At 44.9% G+C, this 26,655-nt stretch overlaps 1 protein-coding gene across 1 annotated transcript; it reads right to left on the bottom strand.

Moving 5' to 3' along the window:
* Positions 1–3,872: 3,872 nt before the first annotated feature.
* Positions 3,873–26,635, bottom strand: ZCCHC17 (zinc finger CCHC-type containing 17). The gene is made up of 8 exons (XM_044285333.1): positions 26,570–26,635; positions 22,628–22,709; positions 20,129–20,186; positions 19,936–20,036; positions 15,609–15,700; positions 15,430–15,530; positions 5,450–5,574; positions 3,873–4,250 (listed from the first exon to the last, which is right to left on the bottom strand). Exons 2-8 carry the CDS (start codon positions 22,667–22,669, stop codon positions 4,065–4,067), a joined length of 705 nt encoding a protein of 234 aa, XP_044141268.1. The 5' UTR covers positions 22,670–22,709; positions 26,570–26,635; the 3' UTR covers positions 3,873–4,064.
* Positions 26,636–26,655: the final 20 nt, after the last annotated feature.

Here is a 26,655-nt window from a genome sequence, read left to right as displayed (position 1 = left end):
CATGAATTTAGCTCTATGGGGCTGCCGGGGATAGCCGAGCATTCCTAATCAATTATCTCTAGCAGTCCTATAGAGATGAAAGGAGTGGCAGTGCACATGCATGACCACTGCTCCATTTATATGGGGGAACACAGGGCCCCCATTCTCGTAATCAGTGGGAGCCCTGTTCAAACACTTATCTCCTATCCTCTGAATAGTGGATTTTTGGTAATTGGACAACCTTTAATACACCCCCTCACCCCCAACTGATCACACCAAAAAAAAAAAAGGAGTTTAAAATTTCTTCACCTAATACCTTGTAACATTTTTGTACTGGATTTTAGTACAGTTTTCCGACCTACTGAGTAATAAAGATGTGAAGATTAAAAAGAAAAGTAGTAAAATGCTTTCAAAAGCTAGAATGTATTTCTATTTATATTATTAATAGTACTTGTTCATGGCAAACATTTAGATTCCACATTTTAATTTTGTATAATTCAATTCTTAAAAGGAAATCTATCACCAGGACCTTACACCGCATTCCAAATTAAGTATAACATTTAAGTCATCAACCGTTAGAGCATATATCAAATTTTATTGAACAAACCTCCCAATGATAAAATGCTAATGTTCCAAATTATTATACACAACTGTGTTTCAAACATTTTATAGGTTGTAAAGAACTAAAAATGGTCATTTGCAGCATTAAGAGGTCACATTTACTGAAATCACAAGCTATTTCAATCAAAAACATGTTAATAGGCCAAGTTACATGTCACCTATCACCTTCACAATTCATATCACCTTCACAATTCTTGCATCCATTGAACTTTTTGGACAGTTTCTGCTTGAATTTCTTTGCAGGGTGTCAGAATAGTCTCCCAGAGCTGCTGTTTTGACGTGAACTGCCTCCCACCCTCATAGATCTTTTGCTTGAGAAAATCTCCAAAGATTCTCAATAGGGCTGAAGTCAGCGAAGCATGGTGGCCACACCATGAGCTTCTCACCTTTTATGTCCATAGCAGCCAATGACTCAGAGGTCCTCTTTGCAGCATGAGATGGTGCATTGTAAAGTATGAAGATGAATATGCTACGGAAGGCACCGTAGTTTTTTTTGTAACATGGAAGAAAGTGGTTAGTCAGAAACTCTATGGGGGTCATTTATTAACCTGAAATACGCCTATACTAGGCATATTTCAGGCGCAATAGTTAGTTGCGCTGCAATATGTGACTTTTCCCCTCTCACGCCAGGTGTAAGAGTGGACGTGGCATGGCTAGGGACGGTTCTCATTCATTTTCTACACCTGTTTTAGTCTTAGAAAATGGTCTAAATGTAAGCCAGCTAGTAAGCTGGCTTACATTTAGAAGCGGTGCTGGGTATACCACAGGGGCCTTAAGACTGGTTTCTAAAACACCGATCTTAATAAATGACCCCCTATATACTTAGCCAAGGTCATTTTCACACCTTCAGGGACCCTCAAAGGGCCTACCTGCTCTGTCCCTGATTCCGGCCCAAACAATGACTGCGACTCCCTCCTTGCTGACGTCGCAGCCTTGTTGGGATGATGGCCATCCACTACTCTATCCATCTGGACAAACCAGGGTTGTAAATAAGACAGTTTGAAAATTATTTTTCATGTATGTCAGGGCCCACTGCAACCATTTCTGCTTGTGAGCACTGGTTAGGGATGGCAGAATAGTAGGTTTATACACAAATGCAAGCCTCTTCAGATTTGGGAGACTCCCGTTTGCTGCTTTGTAATGGCCTAAGACAGCAGCTGCTAAAATGCCGAATGCACACGGCCGTGTACAAGCCCGGCATACCACGGACCACAGCCGTGTGCATTCGGCCTTAATCTGGGGAGGCTCGTCCCCCGTCCCCGCCTGCCATCGGCTGCTAGCCCTCGACACCGGATGTTTTCATTTGTGTACAGGGAGAAGCAGCAGCAGTGGTGTGGGGAGCGGGGTAAGTATATTACCCGTGAGGGGGCTGTTTGAAAACATGGATAACCCCTTTTAGCGTGATCGTACTGTGAAGAGATCTGTAGCTGATTCAGAGCACAGACTGCTTTGTGCAAATAAATGCATAATAAGGAAGGGTTCTGCCAGACAAATTCATCAGATTAAGGCCGAATGCACATGGCTGTGGTCTGTGGTCTGCCGGGCTTGTACACGGCCGTGTGCATTCGGCCTTAATCTGATGAATTTGTCTGGCAGAACCCTTCCTTATTATGCATTTATTTGCACAAAGCAGTCTGTGCTCTGAATCAGCTACAGATCTCTTCACAGTACGATCACGCTAAAAGGGGTTATCCATGTTTTCAAACAGCCCCCTCACGGGTAATATACTTACCCCGCTCCCCACACCACTGCTGCTGCTTCTCCCTGTACACAAATGAAAACATCCGGTGTCGAGGGCTAGCAGCCGATGGCAGGCGGGGACGGGGGACGAGCCTCCCCAACGTCATCTGCGATGCCAGGGAGTCTCGTCCCCATCTCTGCCTGCCATTGGCTGCTCCCCCCGACACCGGATGTTTTTATCAGTGTACAGGGAGAAGCAGCAGAAGCGGTGCGGGAACCAGGAGCAGCGCAATTATATTCCCTTTGAGGAGCCCGGCACATGGGTGGGCAGCAGAGAGATCCTTTTTCTTTCCCATATTACTTAAAGGGAACCTGTCACCGCGATTTTGGGTATAGAACCGAGGACATGGGTTGCTAGATGGCCACTAGCACATCCGCAATACCCAGTCCCCATAGCTCTGTGTGCTTTTATTGTGTAAAAAAAAAAGCGATTTGATACATATGCAAATTTACATAAAAGAGTCATATCTTACTTGTGTGACCAGAGAAGAGTCATATTTTCAAGCTCTGACTAATCTCAGGTTAATTTGCATATGTATCAAATCGTTTTTTATACACAATAAAAGCGCACAGAGCTATGGGGACTGGGTATTGCGGATGTGCTAGCGGCCATCTAGCAACCCATGTCCTCAGCTCTATACACAAAATCCTGGCGACAGGTTCCCTTTAAAACCTGTCATCTGCTTAATAATGTTGAACGTCCCATCTGGGATAATGGGGGCATATTGCTAGGGTATGCCCCCATTGTCTGATCGGTGCGGGTCCCACCTCTGGGACCCGCACCTACACAGAGAATGGAGCGGGGAAGGTTGTGACTGGAGGATCCTGGGTTTCCACGAGTCGGGTCATGCCCAAGCGCTCTTCCCATTAATTTCTATGGGGCTGACTGAAATAACTGACTCCTTATGTGCAGCACTACTCACGTATTACTGAAGATAATAGTCCAGAATCATGTGGACAGATTCCCGTTAAAAGACTATCCTGTTAGAACAACGTATCCGCCTATCCACTGGATTGAGGATAACTGTTAGATCAGTGAGAGTCCAAATTCTAGGATCCCTATCGATCATGAGAACTTGGATCCTTTGTCCCCTATTTGAGTGATGGTCGAACATGTGGACCACTGCTCCATTCAGAATTTATAGGACTGCCAGATATAGCAGAGTACAGCGAGAGAGAGAGGGTGAAAAGGTGTGCATGCTCGACCAGTGCTCCACTCATATGGGAGAATATGGCCCCAGTTTGAATATCCTGTGGAATGAAAATAACTTGACCTAACTGCCAAACTCCTGAGTGGCTGTGCTACAACATGTAGACTGGATTTTTATAAAAATCCTTGTTCACTTAAAGAAAGAACAGAGTGAACTTGGCCTTAAAGAAATTGTCCAGCGATCAACTGCTGTCAGTGGGGAACCATATGCTGCCCTCGCCGAGTGCAGTATAGTATATACCAAGAACAAAAAGCTCTTCCATTTGCTGTTAAAAGGTACATGGCAGCTGTTTGCTCAGAATCACAAATAACTATGCAGAAGTCCATGGTTATTTTATTTTTATTTTGATGCATCTGTCATATACCCCTGGGACTGGACGATGGGAACAGGACAGCTTAAATTTCACATAAAGCTGCATAGAACAGCTGCATGGAAAACTGCTTCCTGCTGCCTGAGAGAGGATACAGCAGTCCCAGCACTACAGGACTACACCAGCGTAAACAATGACCCTTCTCAGTCCCTTTGTTTGTGCTTCTTGTGCTTTTTTTTCTTTTTCTTTGAGGTCTTTTTGCTTTTCTCTGTATGGCGTCTCTTCTTTCTGGAGGGCTCAGAGTCTGAACCGTCAGAACTTCTGCCTGATGAGCTCTCTGTTCCTGAAGAATCGTTCTTTTCTTTCCGATGCATTTTTCTCTTCTTTTCCTGCAAATGAACGGTAGAGCTGGTGAGACACTAACCAATATAGAGTTCTCGGTTTAATCAAGCCAGAACTTTCCAAGAACTGAAATAATTACCATAAGACTTAGCCTTTATTAGATATATTAAAACATACCATAGAGTGCCTTCTAAAATAGGGGTCAGGGTACAGGTAAAGAAATCTGAACCCTACAAACGGAATGGATCCCGTATCAGGAACCTCCTATGTACCCTAAGAAGGCCCTGACATCAGGATAGAGCCCACCACCATTCGTACTAGTGAATATGTGATTACCAAAAAATAAAAATAAAATAAATCTATATGCCAGATAACGTAAAGATGTACAGAATGAAAACGGATCCCCTTAGTCAATTATTTAGTCAGACGACTACATCATATGAGGTCAACTGTTGAACTTGATACCTCGGGCAACCACCTGGGACAGACTAAATAATTGACTAAGTGGATCAGTTTTCATTCTGTGTATCTTTACGCTATCTGGCATATCGATTTTTTGGGTATTGGCAAATTGTGTGACTTTGTCCCATTATTTTTTGGGGGAAATCGCATATTCATTTGTACAAATGGTGTAGGCGCTTTCCAGTTGTCAGGGCCTTCTTAGGGTATACAGGAGGTTCCTGATATGGGATCGCCCCTGTCGGGGCAGCCATTTCATTTGTAGGCAGGGTATAAAGATCAGAGAAACATCAGGGTCCAGATTTATTTCCCTCTTCCCTGTACGCTGACCCCTATTTTAGAAGTCACTCTATGGTATGTTTTAATATAGCCAATAAAGGCTAAGTCTTAATGGAGGCTGTCTGTGAATAATTATATTGTTCTTCATTACTTATTATTTGGACCCCCTGACGGGAATTTGTCAGGACTGTGAATTCTTTAAGAACTGAAACAAGCATTGTATAAATGCAGAGGCCAAAGCATCAACCAAATCATGACACCCTCCGGCCAGACACTCTAAGGAGCAAGTTGTATTGTGTAGTCTAACTCTCAAAATACACCTTTCACAGTGCTAAGCCATGCTCAGCGAGGATAAAATAAGAAACACAGGGACTGCAACCAAAGCCTCAGACCTCAGCAGCTTAAATAAGACCGTCCACGTGGTTCAACTCCTAAATTTAATTGCGGAACTACTAATCATACTAGAATCACATCGCTGGATTAGGTGGTTATCAAGTCACAATTTTACCTTCTTTTTCTTCTTAACATGCTTATCTGTTTTCTTGTGATCACCCTCATCACCTTCTTCCTCTTCTGGTACTAAACTGTATTTCGTTCCTCCAGGCTGCATGAAACAATCTTTAGCAAAGTGACCTAAAATAAAAAAAAAAAAATATTTAACCCTTTCAGGACCAAGCCATTTTTTCACAAATATGACAAGTCAAATTTAAATTTTTCTACTTTTATAATAGTACTAACTCCAAAAATAGTCATTACTTTACATTCCCCATATGTCTACTTCATGTTTGGATCATTTTGTGAATGCCATTTTTTGGGGGACGTTAGAAGGCTTAGAAGCAAATCTGGAAATTTTTCTGAAAACTTCCAAAACCCACTTTTTAAAGGACCAGTTCAGGTTTGAAGTCACTTGGACTACACCCCTCAAGGTATTCAAAACTGATTTTACAAACTTTGTTAACCCTTTAAGTGTTCCACAAGAATTCATGGAAAATGGAGATGAAATTTCAGAATTTTACTGGCAGATTTTCCATTTTAATCCATTTTTTTTCCGCTAACAAAGCAAGGGTTAACAGCCAAACAAAACCTAATATTTATTGCCCCGATTCTGTAGTTTGCAGAAACATATGTGGTCATAAAACTGCTGTACGGGCACACGGCAGGGAGCAGATGGAAAGGAATGCCATATGGTTTTTGGAAGGCAGATTTCACTGGGATAATTTTAAATTGACATGTCACATTTGAAGACCCCCTGATGCACCCCTAGAGTAGGAACTCCGAAAAAATTACCCCCATTTTGGAAACTTACGGGATAAGATGGCAGTTTTGTTGGTACTATTTTAGGGTACATATGATTTTTGGTTGCTCTAGATTACACTTTTTGTGAGGCAAGGTAACAAAAAATTGCTGTTTTAGCACTCTTTATTTTTTGTTATTTACAATGTTCATCTGACAGGTTAGATCATGTGGTATTTTTATAGAGCAGGTTGTTCCGGACGTGAAAATACCAAATATGTATACTTTTTTTGGTTGTTTGTTTCAGTTTTACATAATAAAGCATATTTGAAAAAAATAACATGTTTTAGTGTCTGTATACTGAGAGTCATTTTTTTTGGGGGGGGGGGGGGCAATTGTCTTAGGTAGGGTGTAATTTTTTGCGGTAAGAGATGATTGTTTGATTGGTACTATTTTAGGGTGCATATTACACTTTTTGTGATCTAAGGTAACCCAAAAAAATGCCTTAGACACTTTTTTTTACGGTGTTCACATGAGGGGTTAGGTCATGCGATATGTTTTATACAGCAGGTTCTTACGGATGCGGCGATACCTCATGTCTACTTTTATTAACGTTTTACACAAGAACAGCATTTTTGAAACAAACAAAAAATAAATAAAAAGAAATCATGTTTTAGTGTCTCCATATTCCGAGAGCCATTGTTTTTATTTTTTGGGCGGTTTTCTTAGGTAGGGGCTAATTTTTGTTGGATAAGGTGACTGTTAGATTGGTATGATTTTGGGGGGGGGGGGCACACGCCTTTTTGATCGCTTGGTGTTGCACTTTAAGTGATGTAAGGTGACAGGTTTTTTTTAGCACAGTTTTTATTTTATTTTTTGGACGGTGTTCACCTGAAGGGTTAGGTCATGTGATATTTTTATAGAGCTGGTCAATACAGACGTGGTGATGCCCTTTTTTTTTTTTTTACTTGAATTTTTTTGTAAAACTTTTTTTTTACACTTTATTTTTGTCCCACTCGGGGACTTCAACTTTTGGGGGTCTGATCCCCTTTACAATGCTTCACAATACTTCTGTATTGTGATGCAGTGGCTGTAGGTGTATGACTGAAAGTAATACACTTCAACCTGCTTGCCTGTGAGAACCAGGGGGCTTTCCTTCCCTGCCATCGGGTCCCCATCACAGCAGCACGGGGACCCAATGGCTGCTCCGTCCCCGCAAGGACATCGCCTGTGCCACGGTCAGTGCTGACCGCAGCACATCATGGGTTAATGCGCCGGCATCAGTGTTTTCACGATGCCGATGCATACAGCAGGGGTCCGGCTATCCGTGAGTGCCGGACCCCTGCCTCTGATCGGGCGGGCGCAGCTCCTGCACCCGCCCGTACGGCGCTGGGCGTTTAAGGGGTTCTCATGACTGATGTAAAAAATTTAAAATCAGACATCATATAGTACATGACAATCTCTCTAACAAAGCTAGAACCACCTATGTATCTCTCATGGATCCTGAGATCTCCCCATTTATTGCTCCAATTGTTCTGCTAGATTTCAGACTGGTTCTGCTATAGCTCTTTTCCTGTAACTGCCACAGCGTCTAATAGAAGATATGGCTGGCGGCAGTTGAAGATTTAAGCTGCACGCGTGCGACCATCTCAGTGAGGTGGAGGGAGAAATAAGGTAAAGAACAAATAAGGAATAGCTCACTGGCTATAATACATTTTTAATTACATGCAATTACAAAAGTATACAGATCCAGGTTCCGGTTTGAAAGATGTAAAATAATTTTCATGGCACAACCCCTTTAAGGAATATTAGTGATTTCCCTTTTCCTTGCTTTACCTCAACAGTTCCAAGTCCCAGCATAGGCAGCATTGCCATTCTGTAACTACAGCTGTCACGGTCACTGCCCCATCCCTGATGTGAGACTGTAAGAAGAATTAAACACAGAGCTCAGTCTGAAAACGGTATTCCCAAGTGCACAAGCAACTGCGTCCACATTTGGCTGGTTGCTATAGTAACCTTTGACATCCTTATCAAGGTAATAGGTTTCTTATAGAATAAAGAGAAAGGAGAGATCCTAAGAAAACTGCCCTGGCATATCCCCTACACCAGGGGTGTAGAACCTCCGGCCTGCAGGCCGCATATGGTCCTCAGGATCAATGCATGTGGCCCCCGATCCCCCTACCAGAACATGTAGTGAAAATGCTAATGACGGCTTCCATTATGGAAGCAGTCATTAGCATATGGGAGGCGAGAACTGCACCGGCTGTCCTCACCTTCCTTGGTCTTTTTCCAGTCCCACTCTGTGTCCTGACACATAGATGCGCACTATGACCTGAAGCTGTGCGCTGTCAGGTCACAGTACAGCGTGGCGGGAAGAAGCCCATGGAGTGTAAGTGAATCTGCTAAGTGGCAGAGCCGTCCAGAGCTGGAGAGGAATTTTTTATTGTCCAATCTGAGGTCTGAACTGGATGCTGGGGTGTCTGATAGGGGCTGATCTGATGCGGGTCTGACCTGAGGCTGATAGGCAGATCTGAGATTGAGAAAGGGACAAAAGAGCAGGGACAGTGGCAGAGTGAAAGCAGGGTGAACCCCTCTCTGGACACCCCCCCAGCCCCTGGGTTTAGCTTGGCTGCCATTAATGCCAAATAAAGAACTAAATAAATAACATTCTGAACTTAAAAAAATAGACTGCTATGTGTGGTCAAAATGGCGCCTGTACTCCTATATAGTGTACAGGTGCCATTTTGTACTTCAAAAATACAGCGCTCTAGATTTTTTTTATTGAAGCACAATTTCTGTAACTTACCCCTAAGTCAGTTAAATGTTTGACCAAATATAGCAGTCACATTTTTAAGCTGAGAATTTTGTATAGCCCACGATCGATGTTACAAATATCCAAACGGCCCTTGGCAGCAAAAAGGTTCCCCACCCCTTCCCTATACTAATCACAGGAAACCGTTATCTTATGGACAGTTAACACTACATAAATTTAATAATCTGTTAACATATCACGCATCACTCACATCTGTACCAGTCCCCATTGGGGTTCACAATCCAAATTAATCTGTACGCCTAGTGTATGGAGGAAAATCAAAAGTATACTGAGGAAAATCTGAGTATGGAGCAAACCCACAAAAATAAGGGGAGCACATACAAGCTCCATGGAGATACTATCCTTGGTTAGATTCGAACCCAGGACGCTAGTGCTACAAGGCAACTAAGCCACTATGCTGCGTATCGCATAGATCACCGTTACCAGCTAGGAACTCACTAGTACAGTAATTCCTATAGAAAACTTTTTTGCACAAATATTAATCACATACCATTGCACACTGAAATAGTACACATTTTTCCCTAAAATGTTAATCTTTTCTTGGGCTGTTTATAAATCAATTTATTACATCATCTTAGTGGAGTATGCGAAACAATATTTTAGAGGTACGATATATTTTCTTTAGTTCAGCAGCCAATGTGGTTACAACTTCACTACAGTACGGTCAACAACGGTCGTGTGCATAAGCCCTTACAGAAAAAGGAGACGCTCCTGTGATTGTCAGCTAGCTCTGACATGTCCCTATTTGCCCTCAGCAGTTTTCAGTGTCTCTGTTACCAGGGACGGATCTTGCCTGACAACAGGCTGTGGACTGCAACTTGGGTGGAAGTGAGACCCCTAGTGGCCATGACTTTTCAGGTGAATGTAGGCATATTTTTCACATCAATTGTTTTTGAAATACGATATTTACACCACTCTATTAAATAAAAATGTGTGAAAGTACAGCGACTCTAAGGACCCCCCACTTTCGCTTGCCTTTGTTGTTTAAAATGGTTTTCCAAGAGTTTTATTATTTTTCCGATGACTAGCGTTGAGCGAACCCGAACTTTGCGAGTTTGGGTACCTGGACCCGAACTTTGACGGAAAAATTTGGGTTCGGGCATTTAATAAAGCAAACAATCAACAAGCTTTTAAGCTGTGGGCACTTAGAAGCCATCACAGCCATGCCTAGTTATGGCATGGATGTGATTGGCCAGTGCATCATGTGTCCCCCCAGCCTCTATACAAGCTGGATCACGTGTAGCACCGCCCATCAGCTCTGAGTAGTGCAAGGACAGGAAGCTGAAGCGAGGAACAGCGTTAGGAAGCTGGCTATTTGTTTTGTGGGTGACAAATACACCAGCTTTGCACCCGACACAAAAATATAATTATTTGTCTGTTAGTTCGATGGGTGTCATATACCCATTTTTGGTGTGAGATACACGTGCACTTTATTAGTGACATGGAAATTAATATAGCTAATCTGTCTGTTAGTTCGATGGGTGACATATTCCCTTTTATTTTTTTTGTGAGGTACACCTGCACTTCGTACCTGACAGGGAAATTTATATAGTTAATCTGTCTGTTAGTTCGGTGGGTGACCTCAAAGAATGAGGAGAGCATTAAATAAGGGACCTGGTGCTGGTTAAGTTCCTGTTACAGGGAGAGGACGTGGTCGATCTGTGCCAGCTACATGCCCAAATGAAACACCTTCCTCAGGTGCACGTAGGCAACAGGACGTTCAGCGTCATTGTGTAGGCCCGAATACCAGAGTACAAATGGTGAGGCCAGAACAAGGCAGTAGTAGATTGGATGGCTGACAGTGCCTCCAGTTCCTTCACAATGCGGTTTCAGCAGGGGACCAGGTGGGAGACAGAGTTGGCACCTGCAGCCCATAAGCATCTGTCTTTCACCTCACCACCTTGTAAATCAGCCAAGCAGTCTGAGGCCCAAATCATGCAGCAGTCTCTTATGCTTTTTGATGACTCTGCTGGCGGGTTTTCCGTGGGGCATCCACCTAGCCCTGCCCCAGAAGTGGAAGAGATTGAGTGCACTTATGCACAACCACTTATGTTTCCAGATGTAGACATGGGAGGACCACCGCAGCACATCTCTTATGATGATAATGATGACAAAACACAAGTGACAACTGCTGCGGCTTTCTGCCGTGTGCAGACCGGCAAGGAGGGCAGGGGTAAAGAGGGGGTGAAAGATGATGTGGAGGATGATGAGGTCCTAGACCCCACATGGAATCAAGGTCATGCGAGTAACGTTTGCAGTTCGGAGGAAGATGTGGTGGTCACACAGCACCAGCCGCACAGCAAAAGAGGGAGCAGGGTGCAAAAGCAGAGTGGCCGTCCCCTAGCCAGTATGCCTGCTACTGCCCACCGCACCCAGGGACTGAGCACTCCAAAGCCAGCTCCAAGGAGTTCCCTGGCGTGGCAGTTCTTCAGACAATGTGCTGGTGACAAGACATGAGTGGTTTGCACACTACAATCAGAGCCTGAAGCGAGGCATAAATGTTCTAAACCTGAGCACAACCTGCATGACCAGGCATCTAAATGCAAAGCACGAGCTGCAGTGGAGCAAACACCTGAAAAACCTCAAAAGATCTAAGGCTCCTCCTGCTCCCTCTTCTGCTGTGGTCTCGGCCTCTTCCTCCTCCTCTAGAGTGACAGTGGCACCTGCCACCCCGCAAACAGAGAATGTGGCAGCAACACTACCGTTACCCAGCATGTCCACACTGTCCCATGGAAGCGTTCAGATGTCTATCCCCCAAACACTGTAGAAAAAAAGGAAGTATCCCTCTACCCAACCGTGACACCTGTCCCTGAATGCCAGCATTTCAAAATTCCTGCCCCTCCCCATTTTACACTCTCTCCCCCTTTTCCCTACTATTTCCACATATTCATCTCCATATTTTATTTCATATTATCTCATTTTATTTCATTTTTACTCTTTCATTCTTCCTTTATTAATTTTTTTTCTCCACAATTGATATCCTTTCATTTTCTAAATTCTCTCACTCAGTCATCTTATCCATCCCATTTACTTCTTATCCACTCCACAATTTTATTTATACACCCCCCCCCCCCCTTATACCTGCATCCTATTTACAGATACCACTTCCAACATGGCCACCAGTACAGTCGTGGCCAAAAGTTTTGAGAATTACATAAATATTGGAAAAGTTGCTGCTTAAGTTTTTATAATAGGAATTTGCATATACTCCAGAATGTTATGAAGATTGATCAGATGAATTGCATAGTCCTTCTTTGCCATGAAAATTAACTTAATCCCAAAAAAACCTTTCCACTGCATTTCATTGCTGTCATTAAAAGGATTAAATGACCTGATCCCTTATTGGGGATCAAAGGGATTGAAACTTAACATTTAATGGTAATAAATTAGAATAAATGGCACAAAAAAGGATACACAGAAATTATATAGACAAGCCCAAATGGGCCAAACACAATTGCACGAATAAGCACCAATGTCAGTAATGGAACGTTCTCACCCGGATGGTTGATGGACGGACCGATCTGTGTGGATGGAACCTGAGTGGTGATGCCACAGGCAAGGAGTCCGGTTCATAAAGGGTGCTGGTCACTGGAGCGTGTGCATTAAGGATGGTACCAGAAGATGCTGGACGGTAGGCAAGGTCGGGAATAGTTAGTCCCTATTAAGTCCCTGGTGGAGGGGGGAGGGGGCTAGTCGACCCTACCTACCTATACGGAGTGCTTGCTCCGCAAGGAGCGACCCCGTCCAGATACCTAACCCTGGTGCGGGCCGGTGTCCCTAATAAGCCCTAACAATGTCCCATATTGTCATTAAAAGGGCCTGCTGAGATCATTTCAGTAATCGTCTTGTTAACTCAGGTGAGAATGTTGACGAGCACAAGGCTGGAGATCATTATGTCAGGCTGATTGGGTTAAAATGGCAGACTTGACCTGTTAAAAGGAGGGTGATGCTTGAAATCATTGTTCTTCCATTGTTAACCATGGTGACCTGCAAAGATTTGCGTGCAGCCATCATTGCGTAGCATAAAAATGGCTTCACAGGCAAGGATATTGTGGCTACTAAGATTGCACCTCAATCAACAATTTATAGGATCATCAAGAACTTCAAGGAAAGAGGTTCAATTCTTGTTAAGAAGGCTTCAGGGCATCCAAGAAAGTCCAGCAAGCGCCAGGATCGTCTCCTAAAGAGGATTCAGCTGCGGGATCGGAGTGCCACCAGTGCAGAGCTTGCTCAGGAATGGCAGCAGGCAGGTGTGAGCGCATCTGCGCGCACAGCGAGGCCAAGACTTTTGGAAGACGGCCCGGTGTCAAGAAGGGCAGAAAAGAAGCCACTTCTCTCCAAAAAAACATCAGGGACAGATTGATCTTCTGCAGAAAATATGGTGAATGGACTGCTGAGGACTGGGGCAGAGTCATATTCTCTGATGAAGCCTCTTTCCGATTGTTTGGGGCATCAGGAAAAAGGCTTGTCTGGAGAAGAAAAGGTGAGCGCTACCATCAGTCCTGTGTCATGCCAACAGTAAAGCATCCTGAGACCATTCATGTGTGGGGTTGCTTCTCATCCAAGGGAGTGGGCTCACTCACAATTTTGCCCAAAAACAGAGCCATGAATAAAGAATGGTACCAAAACACCCTCCAACAGCAACTTCTTCTTGGTGAAGAACAATGCATTTTCCAGCACGATGGAGAACCGTGCCATAAGGCAAAAGTGATAACTAAGTGGCTCGGGGACCAAAACGTTGACATTTTGGGTCCATGGCCTGGAAACTCCCCAGATCTTAATCCCATTGAGAACTTGTGGTCAATACTCAAGAGGCGGATGGACAAACAAAAACCCACTAATTCTGACAAACTCCAAGAAGTGATTATGAAAGAATGGGTTGCTATCAGTCAGGAATTGGTCCAGAAGTTGATTGAGAGCATGCCCAGTCAAATTGCAGAGGTCCTGAAAAAGAAGGGCCAACACTGCAAATACTGACTCTTTGCATAAATGTCATGCAATTGTCGATAAAAGCCTTTGAAACATATGAAGTGCGTGTAATTATATTTCACTACATCACAGAAACAACTGAAACAAAGATCTAAAAGCAGTTTAGCAGCAAACTTTGTGAAAACTAATATTTGTGTCATTCTCAAAACTTTTGGCCACGACTGTACACTTCTGCAACTAAACACCAAGCACAGCATGCTGTTACTACCCGCACCATACAGCGCATGCACGCCCTTTTCCAACATGGCCACCGCTACCTCATCTACACAATCGCACGTGCACCTTCCCTACTAACGCTCACTGCCCCTACCGTGCATACGCTGGCTCCACGCAACAGGAAGTAAGGGATCCCGGGCGCATCAACACGCCCGGTACACACGCTAACTATATACAGCATGCGAACGGAAGTGAGGGATCCCGGGCGCATTTAAGGACGCCCACAACACAGCTCTGAGATAGAAGGATTGTGTCCGATTGTTGCGTAACACCACACTTTTGGGTAAGCTCGTTTTTCCTCCAATACCTTGTTCCCCCCAGTTTCCTCCAACCCGGCATCTGTTCCATATACTACCTGCATTACTCCATGCTCATCCCTCTCCACCTCGTAGCTTGATAGAATAGCACTATATTTGCCAGCTAACATATGTTATGTTACTTTAAATAGCTCGAATTTATACCCATGTACCCACTATGGTTGTATATTATGGCTACTTGTTACAGGACACGAAGCAACATTATATATTCTTAGACATATAGTACTTCTAAATAACCTCCAGATATTCATGTTCTCCTTTTATGTTACAGCGATAGATTGATAAAGGTCAATAATGACTGAAATGTCCCATATATCGCAGCCTCATTGGACAAGATTAACGATCCAACACACGGCAAAACCAAGAATTCAGAGCTGTAAAATATAGGTCTGTTACCAGACAAAAGGGAATTAACTGTGAATTTACCTGCAATTCAGTTTTTTTACTATTATTTTTGCACTATTGTGCACAATTTTGGAGTAAAAATAAATCCACTTTGCATATTTCATATAGAGAGTGCGTGGTTTTCTCTATACAAGTTTCTCGCCTGTACTGTATCATCTGTTGGCGCAGCAACATACCATCTGTTCAATGGCGCAGAGAATGTGACTCATTGGAGAAGGCAACCCTTTGCCAATTAGCAGAGGTCCAATTCCCATACTGCTGCGAAAATCGCAGCCTTTTCTGCCAATGCAAAGGTGCAGTGACTACTAGTCTGCTTCAGATACTGCCACCCTTGGCCTTAAAGCAAATAATCTCTTTTTACAACTCTGATAAACGGCCCCTTTTACCCAAGACAACGACGACACGCGACTTCCTTCATGAGCTACGTGCTTCCGACCCTGAAAGTAGGAAGTGGTCATAATAACGTGACTATGCTATATATGATGTACGTCCTACCTTTACAGCCGCACTTGTTACACACAGTGTTCAGCACTGCCTCCAGTGTAATCTTCTGCTTGCTGTAGTCCCTGAACTCCCGTCTTTTTCTTTCATCTTGCCTAAAGAGGGCAAATAGCATTAATGGGAACAGTAGATGTAAAGAGACAAAGAAGATCTCCAACTCTGTCATCACTTACTCCAGCGCCACATTATTGGCGTCCAAATCCTTTCCAGTTCCTTGGTGTACAACCTTCATGGATAAGGCGATTTTTTCCTTCCCATCTTTTATCTGAAACAAGAATGCCTACATTTGTCACTCTAAAATGCTACAACCGCTCATCTAGTTACCCTCATACCGGGCTTGATAATTTGAAGTTTGGTCTGTTAAAAATACAGAGATGAGCAGTATCTGCCAAGATTTCACCCATCATCACACTTGAAAACAGGATCCCGGATGTTATACTTGCCTGGACTGTCTCCCTCACTGTTCACACAGTTACAGTAGCTCATCGGTGCAGGTGACTGTGCCCAGTACTGCACCTTCTCCAATTGGGACAAGCTGCAGTACCAGGCGCAACCACTGGTACAGACAAGCCGCTGTCTATGTAGACTATGAGGGCCTACCGAGCTCACAGGAGGGGGTGTCAGTGGAGCTGGCAGTGTGGCATATTGGTGCCACTAAAATGGTGCCTCTCTGGCTGATAAAGTTGAGTTTTTCCTCTGTTCTTCAGACAAATGGGCTGATGAGGCTTTTTAGCAGCCAGCCGACGAGCTCATCTAAATATGGGCTGAGTGCTTCCAACAGGGCTCCCTGAGGAAGAGACAGGCAGTGCTTGAGGCTTGGGGGACTGGTATGAACTGTGACTTCTGTATGGGGAACTAGGAAGGGACAAAGTGGCCAGAAAGCCTAGAATTTGTTTTGTACTGTGTTAGCACCGACTGCTGATGTGACAAGAGTTAATAAAGCAGGTTGCAGCCAGTATCCATCCAAAGCTATGGTGTTGCAAGTGGCTTCTTGAGGTGTATCTGCCAACCGTGTAAACTGAGAAGATAGGGATCCCACAGAGGTAAGTGTCCCCTGAGTTGTGAAAAGGGGTACATCATCTTTGTCAATATGATCAGCGGGGGTCCCGAGATTAGACCCCAACCAATCAAACATTGAGGACCTCTCCTAGGGCTGCCCCCCGTAGATCATAAATAGTGGCACAGAAACCAGAGTATGCAAAAACATAACAATAAATAGGTATAGTAATAAGGATAATGGGGGGGACTTTTGTCAGATTGAGTATTCTGCATTAATTTAGGAACTGAAAGATGCTCTTTCTACACGTCATAGATACATTCACCATCAAATTCATTTCCAAAATGAAGGAGACTCGGTATTGTGCTCTAACGTTTTTAGTGCAGCCAAGTGATTCCAGATCCTGGAAATCTGAAATAACATTCTAAGGCCTCATGCACACCGCATCACGGATGAGGACCCATTCACTAGAAAGGGTCCGCAATCTGGGAGATGCAGTGCGGAACGGAAGCCCACAGAAGGTGTTTCTGTCCGTGCCTTCGCACCGCAAAAAAAATAAAACATGTTCTATTTTTTTACGGTGCGGACAGATAACGGACCCATTCAAGTTGAATGGGTCTTGATCTGTTCCGGCCGCCGCATGGATGTTGCCTGTTCATTGGGGGATAGCAAATTGCGGTCCCCAATGCACGGAACGGCCGTGTGCATGAGGCCTAAGGGTCATTTCAAGCTGTGTTAGGCTACTTTCACATTAGTGGCAGCCTTCTCTGGCAGGCTGTTCCAGCGGGTGAACAGCCTGCCGGATCTGTGCTGCCACTAGTGCATGTGTGCCGCCGGAAGTCAGCTCTGGCCCCATGGACTATAATGGTGGCGGACCGGAGTTCCGGCCGCAGCACGGCAGTCAATGGGGCTGGAGCAGACTTCCGGCAGCACACGTGCACTAGCAGCAGCACAAATTTAGCAGGCTGTTCCGGCGGGTGAAGGCTGCAGCTAATGTGAAATTAGCCTTAGCAGTATACATTTACCATAAGTGCTGGGAAATCTACTGGCACCTCTGTTAAATAGGTCCACAGACCCCTATTCACCAGATGGAGACCAAAAGGACACTCTTACTTAGGCCAGTATCCCTCATGGAGATGTTTTTTTACTGCATGGAATAGAGCAGTAGACTGTAGACTGTGCTATTCAGTCATTAAAAGCCGAGTGGCAGCCATCACCTATAGGCATGTAGGTAGAGGTACCGGCTCATTATTTCTGTAGATAGTATTTATATCCGCGTGCTCGGTGTCTTAGTTTTTTTCAAACTCCTTTGCAGGTACGTGGAAATAATACAGAGATTCAGACTCCAGCACTCACTTTTTTTGAAGTGTCAGGTTCTCCGGCTTTATTTATCAAAGGTGCACAGATAATACAAGGCTCAATTCTCTCTGGTGTAGGCTGTTGACGCGTTTCGAAAGGTTCTTATTCGCGTCAACAGCCAACACCAGAGAGAATTAAGCCTTGTATTATCTATGCACCTTTGATAAATAAAGCCGGAGAACCTGACGCTTCAAAAAAAGTGAGTGCTGGAGTCTGAATCTCTGTATTATCACCTATGGGCACCCTATTGGGGAACCTATAGGTGATGGCTGCCACTGGCAGCTGTTAAACTTATATAGGAGGTTTTTTTTTTGGGGGGGGGATCCTCCACGGAAACCTCAGATGGGCACGGTATAATACAGTGTTAAGAGCAGGGGCGTCGTTAGGTCAAAGCATTCGGGGCTTGAGCCCCGGATGTTTTGACCAGTGCCCCGAATGTTATGCTGGCAGTCATTTCCACACAATCTCCTGCACAGCCCGGAGCCTGACTCCGCCCACTCATGTGACTGATCACGTGCTCCTGACATCATGAAAGGTCCTTCTGCCCACTAGTAACTATCAACTCCTGGGGTAGGACATGTGAATGGAGCATTTCTAGGTGCATTGGCTGTATTCTGCCCCTGCCCTGTACTGTACTCCCCCCCCCCCCCCATGCTGTACTGTGCATACCTACTGTACCACATATGCTGTATTTTGCCCCCTGCCCTGTACTGTGCACCCCATGCTGTATTCTGCCCCCTGCCCTATGCTGCACTGTGTGTGCCTCCTGCCCTGTACTGTACCACCTATAATGCACTGTGTGCCCCCTGCCTTATACTGTACCCAATATAATGCACTGTGTGCCCCCTGCCTTATACTGTACCCCCTATAATGCACTGTGCCCCCTATGCTGCACTGTGTGTGCCTCCTGCCCTGTACTGTACCCCCTATAATGCACTGTGTGGCCCCTGCCTTATACTGTACCCCCTATAATGCACTGTGTGCCCCTGCCTTATACTGTACCCCCTATAATGCACTGTGCCCCCTATGCTGCACTGTGTGTGCCCCCTGCCCTGTATTGCGCCTGCTATGCTGTACTGTACCCCCTGCGCTGCATTGTACCCCTATGCTGCACTGTGCGTCCCCCCCCCTGTACCCTGTACATTGCAACCTCCCTTCTCTGTCTCTAGTGCTTGCCATTATGCACATATAGGATGCCAGGATAGTCATGGAGGGGGGGGCCCATACAAAATTTTGCTGTGGGGCCCAGTCAGTTCTAGATACGCCCCAGGCTGGCAGGGTCGGCCGCTCTGACTCTCCTGCACTGCACAGCCCCGCCGTCCTAATCCGTATCCTGCAGTAACTGAACTTTAAAACAGCTCTTATGATCTCATTACTATCTTACACACTCAGCTCCGGAAACATGCAGTGCTGGCGGCGCTCGCTCACTGACGTCACGCGCCTGCTCCTCCCACTAGGCGGTGCAGGCCGTGACGTCAGTGAGTGAGCGGCGCCCGCACTGCCTGTTACTGGAGCTGAGTGTCTAAGTCAAGATAGTAATGAGATGTGCGCTGATTTAAAGTTAAGTTACTGCAGGATACGGATTACTGAGGGGATGATCTGTGGGGTTGTCCAGACGGCTAGGCCCTTCACAGTAGTTATTAACCCGTTTCAGCAGTCCTCCATTCACTGAAGGGCTTAATAACTACTGTGAAGGGAGGACTGCTGAAAGGGGTTAATAACTACTGTGAAGGCCCATGGGGGCATGGCTTCATGGGGTGGGGGCGTGGCTTCACAGGGTCGTGATACATTGGGCTTGTGCCCCGGATGTTTTCAGACCCTATCAACGCCCCTGGTTAAGAGTCTGCCTTCGTCACTAGTGATGTGGTAGTATAACTGGCATTGGAAAGGTCTGGACACTATAGTTAGAGAATCAGAGGTCAGAGTTCAGATCAGATTGGTGGAAGCTCTTAGGATGTGTCTATGCAGTAGTTTTAATTTTTCATATATTCAAAAATATGTCCCAGAGATACTAGAGATGTTTTGTGTGAACATGGACAAGAATGAAATGTGCACTTAGACATGAATGCATACGACTTCTCCATAGTGGAAGCTCTGTCAATAGTAAAACCCACTTTCCATACACAAAAAGTCAGTTGCTGTACCTCACGGCCGATGACCTTCACCCAAACCTTCTCTCCAACATCCACTACTTCAGCCGGACGCTCAATATTGGCCGATGACATATGAGTTCTGTGAACAAGACCTGGGAAGCATAAAGATGATAAGATGAACATCCGGGGTTATTTTACAACAGGTTATGTGAAGGATGAGAACAGGACTATCCATCCATGTTACCTTGCCTTCTGCTGCCTGGTATTTTAATAAATGCTCCATAGTCGGTCACGTTTGCAACCTGTGGAGAATAGATCGCAAAAGTAGTATTAAAAAACCATATCTGACAACCGGTAGCAGACATAAAAAGATCTTACTTCTCTACTAATGTATAGTATAGCCATTACATAATACACAAAGCACCTTTGGCATCCAAATAAAAAGTACATTTGAGAAAAGCAATGTCTATCAGCTTCACTGTGTATGTCCTTTTCAGCTGGATGCCAGCTACAGTACACAAGCCTCCATACTCCCATTCTACGAGGCTTTCCCACAACTGACAATTATAACATGACATATGTATGATCACTGGGACCAGGAGCAGTACTTGGCGGTACTCGACAGTCCCACAGACTTTGTACATCAGTAGAGAATAGATTATGAGAGTACACATGCATTACATATTTTCTATGTGTTGAATGCCTCCTTAGATGCTGTATGATCTCTGTATATGTGAAACTGCTAATGAACCAAACAATTAGGCTAGTTTCACATCGGTGTCTGAATCTGGTAGAGGAAAAGCCTGCCGGATGTCACCTTATCTGGCTGCTCACCTACAGACCCCACTGACTACAACAGGATCTAATGGGGATCGTTTTTTGTCTAGCCAAGACCCGGCACTCATGCTGGAAAGAGGACGAATGCCTCTGCTGGAACGGCCTGCCAGATTTAAAAACGCAGATGTGAAACTAGCTCTAGTTAAGAAGACAGTCGCAATATATAAAATGTGACTAAAAATGCAAGAACGTGTGCCCGTTTTGCTGACGATAGACATTTTATGTACAGAGAATATAAATGCGTATGAACCTGTAAACATTAGTATTGGGGGGGATCTACTGAGTTTTTCAAAATCAGATAGAAGCAAGATGGTGACAAGACATACAGGAAGCGTACCATAATCAACCACTTATATACAGGTCTTTATTGAATTAAATAAACAATCTGCCGCCATTTTACTATTCTATATGTATGCAGTCACTCACAGCATACAGGGGGTTCACAGATGGCTACAAGATACGATTGGGGTCATTTATCAAACTGGTGTAAAGTTGTCCACAGCAACCAATCAGATTCCCCCTTTCATTTCTGACAGCTCCTTTGGAAAATGAAAAGTGGACTCTGATTGGTTGCTATGGGCAACTAAGCCAGTTGTACTTTACACCAGTTTGATAAAAGGACCCCATATGTGTAAAATACAAAAAAATAAAAATATAATAATCTTGACTATATAGACAAATATCTTATGCAAATTAGAGCATGGGACTCAATCAAACAAGATCGATGGCAGAAATGACTGTATGAGAGTCCCTAGAAACATAATGATGAACAGCTTCCCCCCGATGCACGTTTCACATGTAGCTTCCTTCAGGGGGTATCGTATCAGTGTGTGACCAGATATTTTAAAGAATGGCTAATAGCAAAAGATGGCCTACATGTGAGGGGACCAAAGACAAACCACTCAAAGAGCTTGAGAGATGAAACATTGGTGGCCCAACCACTGATATGCAATACCCCTTCGGGGAAGCTACACGTGGTGAGGGTGGGGATTCTGTGTGGTCGCTAGTTATCACTATGTTTCTGGAGGCATATACTGTAATGTCTGCCATCGATGTTGTATCATTTGCATTAGGTACTTGCACCTACAGTACTTTTAGGGCTATATACATAGCGATTCTTTTTTGCATTACCTATAGTATCTTGTAACCACCCATTACTTCTATGTTAACCTCTATGCAGCTTCTTTTTGTGAGTGACTGCCACCATTTTATATGTGATTGAGTAGTGTGTTTCCTGGTGGATTTTGTGTTTCATGCTATGCACCTAGTAATAGCAAGTGTTAATGAGGAGGTCGGAAATTTTGATATTAATGGCTTATCCCCAGGTTAGGTCATCAATATCTGATTGGTGGGGGTTCGACTCTCGTCACCCTGCTGATCAGATATTTGAAGAGGTCGGGTCACTACGGCCTCCTCACAGCTTATCAAGCACAACACCATACATAACGGCTGTGCTTGATACTGCAGCTGAGGCTCATTCACTTGAACGGGACTAAGCTGCGCCTAGGCCATGTGACTGATGAACGTGACGTCACTGGCCTAGAAAAAGCACTATGGCCTCTTCAAACAGCCGATCGTCAGGGGTGTCAGACTTGACAAGTGCTCTAATCCAAGGACCTAGGTTTATGCTTCATTACATGGTCATATGAACAAATGAAGCAATGCCATGGGTTCTGTGCCAAAAACAAAGCAGGTCAATCCATCTATATGTTGCAATGCTTTCTTCTGATGGAATCTAATCCAGTAGGTGACACAAAACATAACCTGTGGCCATAGAAACTGGTATTTTATTTATTTAATGGACAAGCACTTGGGTTCTCCTAAAATTTCCTCTAATTAGAATTTAAAAAAAAACCACAAAAAAAAAACAAACCAACATCTACTAAAGACAAACTGTTCACTTTACCTCTCCTTGAAAGATTTCATACAATCCTGGCAAGTCATCCATTGTGGACCTGGATTGTTAATACTTAGGCAGTTTGAGTAATCTGCAGAAAACAATTCAAATGTTAGTTTCCATCGTAGAACAGTGCTAAACTGAGTGGAAGTGCCTTTCTACACCCAGTTATCCAGGCTATGTGACTCTCCTCGCCATAAGCAAGCATACATTGCCCCTTATGCCCGGGGGGGGGGAAAGACAGTGGGTGACAGGAAGGCTTAATATACTACAGGGGGGAAAAGGACTCACATTTTAAAAAGACCCTGAGCCCTAAACCTCAGCAGTGACATACTGTGCTTGCACACATGACCACTGGCTGCAGCAGTCTCACGAACATGTTTTAGTGCCTAGATCTCCAGCGACTTAAACTTTTAGGCCTCTTTCACACGGGGGTGTGAGCCCCGTTGCAGTATTGCGGATCCGCTGCAGCTGCCCCATGGACTGTGCTCGTGCATTGTGGCCCAGATTTTGAGGGCCGCAGCACGACCACTGCGCGCGCACGCCCGTGTGAAAGAGGCCTTACACATCAAAAGTGGATTCGTTTTTTTAATTACCCAAAAGTCACAAAAGATGCTGACCGTGGTCCCCATTCACGTCTTTGCTTCTTTGGGCACGTGGGGTTATATTGTCTGATGCTGCGGATAGTCTTTGTGATGTTTTCCTTGAGTTTATACAGGGGATGTGGATTGTTAGCGGACACTTTCTGTTTTATATTTCCCCACAGATAAAAATCGCATGTGGACAAGTCTGGGGAACGTGGTGGCCATAAACCCTTGCCCACAGTTTGCTCCCCCGTAAACAGTTCATGAACCAGTGTCAGCGAGTTCTGTGGGGTGCGGCTAGGGCTGCACCGATTAATCAAAGTTATCAATAATATTTGATAACTGGATTTGTTGTCGACGAATCCCGTGATGCTAAGATGCTATATAGTGCCTTCCACAGATCCCCCTCCCCATAACATTGCCATCCACAGATCCCCCCATAAGTGTCATCCACAGATTCCCCCCCCCCCATAACAGTGTCATCCACAGATCCCCCCCATAACAGTGTCATCCACAGATCCCCCCCCCATAACAGTGTCATCCACAGATCCCCCCCCATAACAGTGTCATCCACAGATCCCCCCCCCATAACAGTGTCATCCACAGATCCCCCCCCATAACAGTGTCATCCACAGATCCCCCCCCATAACAGTGTCATCCACAGATCCCCCCCCATAACAGTGTCATCCACAGATCCCCCCCATAACAGTGTCATCCACAGATCCCCCCCCATAACAGTGTCATCCACAGATCCCCCCCCATAACAGTGTCATCCACAGATCCCCCCCCATAACAGTGTCATCCACAGATCCCCCCCCATAACAGTGTCATCCACAGATCCCCCCCATAACAGTGTCATCCACAGATCCCCCCCCCATAACAGTGTCATCCACAGATCCCCCCCCCATAACAGTGTCATCCACAGATCCCCCCCCCATAACAGTGTCATCCACAGATCCCCCCCCCCATAAGTGTCATCCACAGATCCCCCCCCCATAACAGTGTCATCCACAGATCCCCCCCCCCCCATAACAGTGTCATCCACAGATCCCCCCCCCATAACAGTGTCATCCACAGATCCCCCCCCCCATAGTGCATTATCCACAGATCCCACATAATAGTGTATCATCCACAATTTTTTTTAAAGAGGACCTTTCATCTGGCAAAACATTGTGAACTAAGTGTCATGATCTGTACAGCGGCACCCAGGGATCTCACTGCACTTATTATCCCTGGGCGCCGCTCCGTTCTCCTGCTATGCCCTCCGGTATCTTCGGCCACTTAGTTATAGTAGGAGGAGACTGCCCTTGTTCTCCTGGGCGTCTCCTTCTACCAGGCTGTGAGCTCTGCACTGCGATTGGCCAGCGCTACAGCCTAGGAGAAGGAGACGCCCGGGAGAACAAGGGCAGTCTCCTCCTACTATAACCAAGTCTCCGCCTACTATAACCCAGTGACCGAACATACCGGAGGGCATAACAGGAGAACGGAGCGGCGCCCAGGGATAATAGTAAGTGCAGCGAGATCCCTGGGCGCTGCTGTACAGACCATGACACTTAGTTCACAATGTTTTGCCAGATGAAAGGTCCTCTTTAATATGGCCTTTGAACATAATTTTTCAAGTAAAATCACATGAAGTCCTTTTTTTTCCTTTTTTTGCCGATTAATCGATGAAATTATTGAAAACTAATCAATTATTCAAATAATCGTTCGCTGCAGCCCTAGGTGCGGCATGTTGTCCCATCTTGTTGGAGAAAGCAGGACATTTTTTTTTCTGGTGTTGGTTGTAAAACTGTTCAAAGATGTCCAGGTAAATTGCGGTATTCACAGTTAATTTGACACTGATCCTTCTATCTTCATTCAGCCGGACCTGCGCTGACGTCACCACACTCACCAGGTAGTGAGCGCGATTACATCATCAAAGGTCCTGGAAGAAGAAGAAAGAAGAAGAAAATGAACAGAACACCTAACCCAAACTTCAGTAAAGAAGTCCAGGTTCGGTTCTGGGTAGCACATTCAGTTTTTTCTCACGCGCGTGCAAAACGCACTTCACTCGCGCGAAAAAAAAACAGCATCAGAACGCAATCTCAGTCAAAACTGACTGAAATTGTGTACCTACTTGCGTGGGTTTCCCACAATGCACACACGGCACATCTGGAGCAAATCCGGGACGCCCTTGTGAAAGAGGCCCAAATCTGTGGAGGCCTCACTCCTGGTGTTGGTTCACAATCACTGACGTGTGAATGAGACTTTAGACTTCTGAGGAGAGTACTCCTTCTGCAATGACTCACTGTCAGGCAGCCATGTACGTAGCGGCCTGCGGGGTTGCCAACAATCCAGAAATTTCTGGACAGTCCGTAAAAATAGGCGACTTTTTTTCCTGCGTCTGTGGAAAAAATTTGATGTGTCCATGATTTTTGAGGCTGGTAATAGACTAGACTATTTTGGTGGTAATTAATATTATTTAACAGTTCACAGTAAATGCAGGTAATGAGTTATTGTCGGTATATTAAGCTATAGACATAGATTCCCTATAATAGTCATCATCATCCATTATGGTTCTCCAATTTGTCTAATACATGTAACTGCCCAATCAGGACTCTCATCTGCATCAGCGAGAAAGAACGAGGCTGAAGTTGGTGTCTTAATCACATCATTTGGATTTTTCTTTTCCTTAATGAATTTTAAAGAAGACCTTATCGCCAGTAATAAAAAAAAAAAAGTTAAAAATGTTGCGGCGAGATGTCCTAAAGGTAAATCAGTAGAAAGCAGCATTGCAATAGAAAAGACAGGCACAAAAACGGGCATCAAAAAAGTGTGATTTAAAGGGTTAAATGGATTCAGGCCAGTGATCTCGCACAGCCAACATACAGAAGGTGGTGCCCCATATCTTATGCGGTTGAGTTCAGCCTGGCTCTAACAGGTTCTGGGCACAAGAATTGCCATCAAAGTGGGCAGATGGACGCTTTCCACTGATCTGAATAAGTAACCGTTTTTTTCAACGCACCGCCTCCTGAACGTTGGCAGTGTGAGATCACTGGCCCAAATTCATTTAACCCTTTAAATCACACTTTTTTTTGTGCCCATTCTGTACCCATCATTTCTATTTTAATGCTGCTTTCAACTGATTCAATTTTTCAAGCTGAACTGTGTAATGCCTTCTTCCTCCTGAAGTGGCGCCGCAGGGAAAGGAAATACTTGCTGCCTCTCTAGCTGCTGCAGAGCACCGTGTGTTCCCCTTATCACCCGCTTGTAAAAATAGCGAGGGATGGTCCATATAGAAACTGAAGCCACTAACAGCTTCCCCCGCCCGGCAGCCTGTATAGCAGAAGGGAACGTAAAACAGACCGCGAGCTCCATCGGTATTTACCTTGTGCATGCCGCCATGTTTAGTCTCCTCCCAGCCACATCTCAGCAGCCAATGGGAGAACAGCATCCTCGCTCTATTAGGAGAAC

The sequence above is a fragment of the Bufo gargarizans genome, chromosome 3 (assembly GCF_014858855.1).
Source record: "Bufo gargarizans isolate SCDJY-AF-19 chromosome 3, ASM1485885v1, whole genome shotgun sequence".
In the NCBI taxonomy this organism is placed as follows: Eukaryota; Metazoa; Chordata; class Amphibia; order Anura; family Bufonidae; genus Bufo; species Bufo gargarizans.
The sequence above is the reverse complement of the archived record's forward strand: the minus strand, read 5'-3'. Positions and strand labels throughout refer to the sequence as shown.

Bases quoted from the DNA above. Each gene is read 5' to 3' on its own strand.
- ZCCHC17 (XM_044285333.1), bottom strand. From the start codon at position 22,669: ATGGATGACTTGCCAGGATTGTATGAAATCTTTCAAGGAGAG. The intron at 5,575-15,429 runs GTAGGACGTACA...TTTTTATTTTAG, and splicing joins TAACAAGTGCGGCTGTAAAG to GTCACTTTGCTAAAGATTGT. The intron at 4,251-5,449 runs GTAAAATTGTGA...GTTCATTTGCAG, and splicing joins ATGTTAAGAAGAAAAAGAAG to GAAAAGAAGAGAAAAATGCA.